The 8,631-nt window shown below is 38.0% G+C and overlaps 1 protein-coding gene across 1 annotated transcript; it reads right to left on the reverse strand.

Annotated features, from left to right (window-relative positions):
- Positions 1–4,179: 4,179 nt before the first annotated feature.
- Positions 4,180–7,672, reverse strand: LOC134221472 (uncharacterized). The gene is made up of 5 exons (XM_062700662.1): positions 7,436–7,672; positions 6,126–7,380; positions 4,887–5,456; positions 4,634–4,747; positions 4,180–4,335 (listed from the first exon to the last, which is right to left on the reverse strand). Exons 1-5 carry the CDS (start codon positions 7,609–7,611, stop codon positions 4,180–4,182), a joined length of 2,271 nt encoding a protein of 756 aa, XP_062556646.1. The 5' UTR covers positions 7,612–7,672.
- Between the last annotated feature and the right edge of the window lie 959 nt (positions 7,673–8,631).

Genomic DNA, 8,631 nt, shown 5'->3' on the forward strand with positions numbered 1-8,631 from the left:
TATGAAAAAAGCGAGCTCAATGGACGTTTGGTAAGTTTGGCCAGCTTGGAACGAGGATGGCAGTAGATGGAAATAGTAACGGGTGGCAACTCGTTATTCATTTTGGTTGCAGGAAAGCTGAAAGTGGTGTGTTTAAGGCATGAACTATTATTTTATTGTGTAAACATTCGTTGTATATTGTATGTAATAATAGACATACGGTATAAGGCATAACACTCGAAAATATTTATTTAAAAAAAAAAACGGATTGGGGAACGGTGTAAAAAATAACTGAAAATCGCCTATTTGTGTAAGGCCCCTAATAGAATTTGCAACATCACAGTTATGAAGACTACAGTTTCAATACTCGATGCATTTCGTTATTTTTATTTTGGTTAATTAGGATAACGCGTGGTAACTAGCTAAAGTCGCATGGGCACCTTTTTTGCCAATATATTTGTCTAGACGACAATTTAGGATCGAAGAACAGACAAACAGACATAACTCCTTGAATATTCCATATAAAAAAACATCGTATTTATTTCAAATTAAAATACGTTGAAACACTATCGCCATCTCTTGAGCAGTTTGCCCCTAACTGCATTCGCCATATTGGATTCATCTGTCAACTTTCTAGCACACGCACACCAATGCAATAAACTTCGAATCAACCTACTGTCAGTCGCACAGCTGATTGATGTTTACAGAATTGGCAGTCAACAACAACAAGTACGAAAAGCATCAATTTTCGCTAGTTACTAGTTCTGCTCTACTGACATCATAAGTGGAATTAATTTCACCGTCGGACCATGCAGAAAAATACATCGTTGCGCGGAGCACATACGAGGATACATATTTCTAAAACTCTGTTCCGAAGATCATCTGTGTTTGTACCTGAGAAGAAGAGTACGGACCGCTTGCAGCAAGGCGGATAATAATAAAGTATACCCAACTATGGGGAATTTAGTTCGTGAACAGGTAAGAATTGGATTTAATGCACTTAAAGTATATTTATTATGTCTACCTATGATTGTAGGTCGTGAACCAAACGTCCGTTACTGCTGGTGGACACAGAAAGATGAATGAAATGGAATAAAAGGCAGTCTAGTGTATTTCAATGCAGAATCTAATTAGAAGGAAGAACAAAAATCATGTTAGTCCGCAAAAAAGTCATCGAACGTTTGAATGCAAGAGCCGTTGATGGAGCGCTGGCGCTGGACGAACTGAATGATACCGGTTCCAATAACAAACATAAATCGGTGGATTAGTAGGTCGCAATCAAATTTAGTCGAATGTCTGCTAATACTAGTGCTAAATATACCATAGGCGATAGGGTGTTGTGATATTTGATAAAGAAAATAATAACTATAAAATGGTACTGTATATAAATCATAATGTTTAAATGTTCCGCAATAAAGAGTTGACGTGTTTAATATTATGAGTGAGATTTAAAAAAGTTGATATACATAACTTGTTAATTTTCTTTGAGCAGAGATCGATCACGTGGAGTTATCGTATTATTGATTACAAGAAGGAAATTGTAAGCAAAGCTGAACATATTACAATCTAATTGGTAAATTCATTCTAAGCGCTTTTCTGTTCCGTTTGATTTTGGCTTGCATTCGTTTCGTTTGGTTTGCTTTTTGCAGTTGCTGTTTGACATCACGTAAAAAGCATTGGAACAATGTATTGAATGTTTTATCAACTAAAACATTAAAACAATTACAGCAGACAAACTCTTTAAATGAGTCGTATTTAAGATATTCTTTCAGGCGAGTTTTAACGTTATTCCTATTCTGATGCAGAAATTTTGGAAAGTATTGCTTATAAGCTTTGAATGCCAACAAACCGATCTCAAATGCTTGGGTTCCCGGATAGCAAACTAGGGTAGAATACGGCTTTGGCAGGGTGCGACAATTGTTGGCACCCTCAACAATATTTGCGTTTTCCAGCAAACATACACTATTTATGAACATAAATTTGATTCAATCACACAATTTCAAGTCTAGGCTTTCATTTGAATAAGTTGTTTGTGTAAAAGTAGCAAGATATGACGAATTAATCACCGAAACAAATTTGCTCCTACGAAATCCTTGCCATTATTGCATCGCCCAAGAAAGCAGCAGACGAAAAGCAAACTGTTACTTACTTTTTTGGATCGCCTGTTTCTTCTCTTTATCGTGTATGATACGACAAATTCGGTACGTAAACTACTTTTTACACTTTATTATCACTTGATTATCACCACAAATAGCTAATTTATCCAATATTTGCTCCATGTTTCACTATATAAAATTGGGACTGTTCGTTTTCTTTGGCAGCAGCGCACTTCGGAATAGAGCGAGAGAATGTGTTTGTGAGCATATCAAACACACGCTAAAAAAATACCACGCACAATTCCATGTGATTTGATTTTAGCAAAACTACGAACAAAATATCCGGCGTTGGCATTTATTTTAAAAAAGTGTTAGAATACAAATGCTTCTATTCAGATTTTTACTCAGACCATGAATTATATCAAAAGTGATAGCCACACCGTAGTATTTTATTTTAAGCCTTATGTGGCTGACAAAACCGTTTTCCTTTTGCAACTTTAATACTTTTCAAGCTCATCAAAAAAAATCATAACCATTCCCGTTCCTACATATCGCATTTCAACCATAAATAATTGCCTACTTTTAGGGTATTATCAATTATTCAACTGTGAAACGTAGTGTACGAATGAGGTGACTCCAGCTCAATCTTATGTGTATAAGGCTATCTGACGTTTTATCATCTTTCTCTTGCACGCGCACGGGAAGGATAGGATTTGTTTTCATACGGAAACGCTTCGGAAGCGTTTCCGTATGAAAACAAACTCTATCCCGGCTGTGCGCGTGCAAGAGAAAGATGATAAACGTCAGATAGCCTTATAGACTTGGTTTTACATAGTTTACGTCGTTGTACACAACCCCCATGATTATTTTGATGAAACAAACATATCATGTAAGGACCTTCAAATCTAAGGACCGTAAAGAGCAAGTTGTATATTTGAAACTGGTTGATAGACTTTTGCTTACGCGTGAAGACTCTAAGGCAAGATGTAAATCTTGGCAGTGGACGAAAAGTATGTACAGTATGGTCCATAAAAAAATGCGAAAATATTTTTGAACTTATGTTTGTGTACATTAAAGGGTTATTTCTACTATTCATATATGTGTGTTGGCAAACGTATCATGAAAAAACATTTGTATCTAGTGAATGTATCAATGAAAAAATATTACTATGTAACATAATCTCTCAACAATGTAACTACGTAACTATAATTTTGATGTTTTCGCATTTTTTTATGGACCATACTGTAAGTTCCCTTCTCCAAAATGGCCAACATTATTCAAATAGGTTAAAAATGGTAAAAGTTATGAAATTGTCAATATCTGGGTACACGGGTACCCTATCTGTCATTCACGTCTGTTTTTTTGTTGGCCGCAAGGGGTAAAATTTGTTTTACAATGTGTTTAAATGTTTTTGCCTATCTTCCACGTGACATAAAATTGATGCCAAGGGTAAGATTCATGTTTTGTTTTAAGCCAGTTTTGATAATTAATAAAATTTGTTTCAAAATTGAGTGAAGCGAGATAAGCGTGCGGCCGATTATTATGAATGAATTTTACTACTAGAGGATATAAACAACCAGCATCTGGCACCAATACATTACTAGTTTTCTACTTCCATGTCTAGTTGCTGAAGGAAGCAAAATCATTGCTGATAATAGAAATTGCTATGCCAATAGAAGAAACGTTAACCTGTTACTTTATATTAAATTTACTAAGTTTGTGGTAACAGATATTATATTAAGTGAACACCAATCATCAAAGGAAGAGCATACGAATGTATACCAGTTGAACTATACCTGTGTTTTAGTGTAATTATTATTTTTTTTATCATTCAATTTGGCGAATGTCTTAGGCTGCCAAGAATAGGTATTTTCCCCTACATTTTTAAGCTTACAAAACCGATAAATAGAATCGTCTAGAAGATTATCGTTGTTCCTTATCACGAGTTGCCTCCGACACGTTTCATGCTTCAGTTTACGGATAGCCGCCCCTACGATGTATGCTAGACCGTTCAATTCTCTCAATGTCAGGTTACTTATAGCATCGAGAGGTTGATATTTGTATTTGAATGGCGTATGTGGGATTTGATCAGCTTCTTCATTTACTAGGCCGGTTTCTTCGCAAAGTGGTACAGCAGTATCTGGTTCACAATTGGAGCCCTCTGAAACTTTTTCGTTTGCTGCAAGTGCTGCGTATTTAAATGCGGCTGCAAATTGATACGCATTTGGCGCGTCGTTGCACCCACATCGTCTTCGTATTTCTGAAAATAAATTTTCAATACAATCTTGACATACGTAATTACAGCATAGGTAATCGTTTCCGAATTCTTTTTTTAATTTAGCAAACAACCATTTGATGGCATGTATATTGCTAATGAACCCACTGATAAAGTTAGGTTTTCGCTGTTTTTTGGACAGTCTCTTTGATTGCTGTGCAGCCTACAATAAATTTTGAATAATTAATTATTTTTAAAATAAAATGGTTTTCGTACGGCCGAGTTGCCGAATAATATGCAATTAATTATTTTTAAAATGTCTTTTTTCAAATCAACAAATTACCTTTGTGATATTGAAGCAATCTTTTGGCGTGAAGTACATGTCAGTAAGCACATCTACAGCGTCATCCAGAAAATTCCAGTGGCAAGAATTGTTGGTAATTGATGCACGGTAGGGCTATATGTTGAGAAGTTAATCAACAAAAACAAAACATAATCAATAATATGTAGCGGTGCATTAGTGTATATTATGCATGAAGATTTTCAACTATGTAATAATGTAATAGAGCACACATCTAAGTATGAAAAGTGATTACCTTTGCCGAAGAATTTGTATTTCTGCAATTCAATGTGTCGAACAATTGATCAAAAAACCTACAGAAAACAGCAGTTTTCAATGCGGCGATTGGTAACTCATTAGTTTCTACGTAGTATTCGATGCCTGCTGCAACTGAACTACTTAATGTGCGAGTGGCTTGTGCTACGTTCATTGCGACGAAAGGAGCTTGAGTTATGCACTTTTCTCTCAGTTTCGGAACAAGTCGTGGCACAGATGAATGATCTTTATCATACAGCTGCTTGATGTGCTCGAATGACGTTATTGCACCTTTGAATACTGCATTGTACTTCATAAGCATGCTTTTAGTATTTTTCAAAAGATGAGGGCTGTCGAATACAAAAGCTATTTCCTGTCCTGCTAATGTAACAACAGGGTTTTGTTGAGTTGCCCCAGCTTCACAATACATTTTTACATTAGTGGTGCACTGATCCATGGCCAGCACCAATGGATGAAATCCCCGAATACGAAGGGCTTCGATTGTATCTTCAATTAAAATCAGTTGTTGTGTGCTTCCAAGGGTATGGTGCGCTAAAACGTAACCAATGGCCTGTAAATGAGAATCAGGTTTGTCACATGTTATTTAATTAGATGAATTATTTGAAAATTATTTTAAAATAAAGTTATTCGATAAAAACATTTTCCATGACTGTTCGCTCACAAACTCGAATAAGCAATGACTCCTTCAGGGTGAAGGCTGCTTTGTTGATGGCCGGATCCTTCCGTTGAAGAATCGCCGGGACACGAACGGTAGCTCGACTGGAACGGGGGGGCAAATTAACTCATTAGCCTTGTAAAAGGCTGTTTGGCTTCGGCTGGTGGAGTGAAAGGCGTCGCTTCTTGAAACTGCTGTTTATTTTCCTGTTGTGTCTGGTACAATGATTGAAAACTGACTGAATGAACTCACAGAGGGACATGGTTTTTATAGGAGAAAAGTATGCAAAATTATGGCGTTCTTCGTCGTGCTTGCATGGTTGGCTGCCTTTTGGGCGTGGTCTAGCTGGATGGCTGGCATCTCGCAAACATGTTGTAACGTGTCTGCTGCTTGTAGGTTCGAATAACGATGTGGTGTGCAAGGAAGGGGTTTTTGTTAGTTGGCAAGTGGGAGCCGGGATACTCGCGGTGGCTCGAGGTTATCGGAAGGGTAAATACAATCAAAACGCTTCGCGTTGGCGCGAACAATGACAAAGTTTGCTTATGTGGTATATTGCAATATTACCTGCTTGAATCTCTTGTTCAATTTCTTCGAATCATCAAGTGCGTCCATATGATGCTTGTCGAAAGATGTAATTCCAGATATCATTACGGCAACAGCTTCCGTGGCCAGGACCAAAGGGTTGTTATTCTCGAATTTTGTTGGTTTCCCATAATCAGGAAACCCAACAAATATGTCCCTTTTTGCATTATATGAGAGCTCGGGTTTTACAGACATTCCATCAAGGCAAATACTGACAACTCTATCTTTTTTTGAAAGTGTTCCAGATTTAGCACTCAATCGCTTGAGGATTGCTTCATTTAAGCCTGGCTTCATGTGAACGTCTGAATTCCAACGATGTATGGACATTTTGCTTGGAAGCACGAACAAATTAGATCGCTGAACAAACCTGTAGGCTGCCGGGCTAGCCAAGTATGAACCGAGAGCGAACTTTTTACTCTTGTCGTGATACCTTCGACCTTTGGGCTTTCGAATAGAATTTAGAAGGCTATTGTGCAGTACTGGATTTTTACGAACAAGGTTTGCCAGATTGGTATCGTTGCTCCTCTTATTCACTAGCCGTTTCAACCGGCGTTCCAGAGAGTGGTATTTTTTCCTAATGTTTAAACTGGATTTTAACCTCCACGCACTTTTACGGTTGCTTTTTCGTAAAGCTTGCTTTAAATCTTTATTAGATTCGCGTAACTGTGAGTTTATTGTTTTTTGCTCCTTAAACAATGCATGATAATTGACGGTAATGATTGTATCTGATGCTGTAAATGTGTCATCATCCAACCGAACACTTAGCACGGGATTGTCGTCACTATACTGCACCGAGTATCTGGTAGATTCCTTTTCCGGACTATCGTACAATTTCAGTGCAGCCGGAATTTCTTCCATTTCCTCTAACGACGCATTTGCATAACTATTGTCTACGCACAGGTCCATATCTGTAGCATATTGCACCAGTGGTTCCATTAAGGACTCGTTCGAGGATATGAGACCATCTATGGCTGTGGCCTTTATTTCATGACAATTATCTACCTCCATTTCCTCAGTGCTATTATCAAGAAATTCGATGTCTTCGTATGTACTTTCTTCCATAGACTCGTCCAAGTATTCGATATCCACATATTCCATATACTCTTCCGTGGAATTTCCGGTGATCGTCTCAAAAACTGCACTTCCATGCGTTGGGGAATTCGTGTCCACATTCAGATGAACTGGTGAAGAACACTCAATGCCGTGTGCATCAACTGGAAGTGCGTCAGCCTTCAACCTATAATGTACGGAAATTTTAGTCACTATTCGTTAATATAAATTAGTATACAAACCCTTTTTCTGGTTGTAAATGGCTGCGAAATGACGAGGGTTGGAAATGGTCGGAGCAGATTTTGAGCTTTTGGACAGCATCCGTGCCTCCGGAGGTAAATCTCAATGTTAGATCTGGCGAGCAGCACGAAAGAACCCACTGATTACACCTGGAAGTAAACATGATTTTATATATCATCGTATAATTTTAAATTCATCAGTAATCTAACCTTTGACTATCACGGGGAAAGTAATAAAAAGATTTCCCTACATTTTTCCCTTCACGATTTCCACAGAAGAACATTTCACATTTGCGACCCATCGTTCCGAGTTTCGATACGCTCAATAACTCTCTCACACACACATGTAAACAATGAACCCGAATGCGTGAAACGTCAAAACAAGTGACATGGTGCGCCACCATTAGTGGATTGGCCAACTATGTGATATTTAAATCGACCGTTAAACACGTGGACGATGACCATTTTGCAAGTGTTATGTCTGTTTGTCTGTGTTAAAAGCTTAACTATATCGTATGGATATGGAATGCATATCAATATGGCTAGTATTGCTAGCATCGATAGTAATATGAATAAGTATTATAATTTAATTAGCCATAATTATTATCTTACTATAATAAAATATTTCATCCGTAAAAATCCATCATCTTTTCCAACAAAAACCAGCTTCAATCATCGTCTTTGATCCGATTTGTTCTCGAGATTGATGGGGCCTTCTCTAATATTCATCAAGATGATTCAGAAATTGCAATCCACCACCAACTCTTCTATCTATGGCCGTCTGATGAATCACTTGATGCCTGGGCCGTATGTTATCGCCATGGGTCATAAATTTACCTCAAAAATTACGAAATTTCGGCAACATGTTGAACCCATCTCCTGTTGCTGAGCTGCTCCATTTGAGTCGGATGGTTGCCTTTGCAGCCATTTATTTGCCACACTGACTGTCATTTCCAGTACCATGGTCATAATATTGTTGCACATTGCGGCCCCGTCTGCCTCGGCGGTAAAAGTGCGCTTCCACCCGAAAACTCCGGATCCGACCGAAGCACAAGTTGGCGTGACTTTCACAATTGGATTTTGTATGATTTGTTGTCATGGCTTCATGCAATTTCGTTACCATTATCATCTACCGGCGGCGCTGGCAGGGACGAGTGCCAGAGCCATTGCTGGTGTTACTTACGAACCGTTGTCGGTGC

Source organism: Armigeres subalbatus, chromosome 3 (genome assembly GCF_024139115.2).
Source record: "Armigeres subalbatus isolate Guangzhou_Male chromosome 3, GZ_Asu_2, whole genome shotgun sequence".
NCBI classification, from domain to species: Eukaryota; Metazoa; Arthropoda; class Insecta; order Diptera; family Culicidae; genus Armigeres; species Armigeres subalbatus.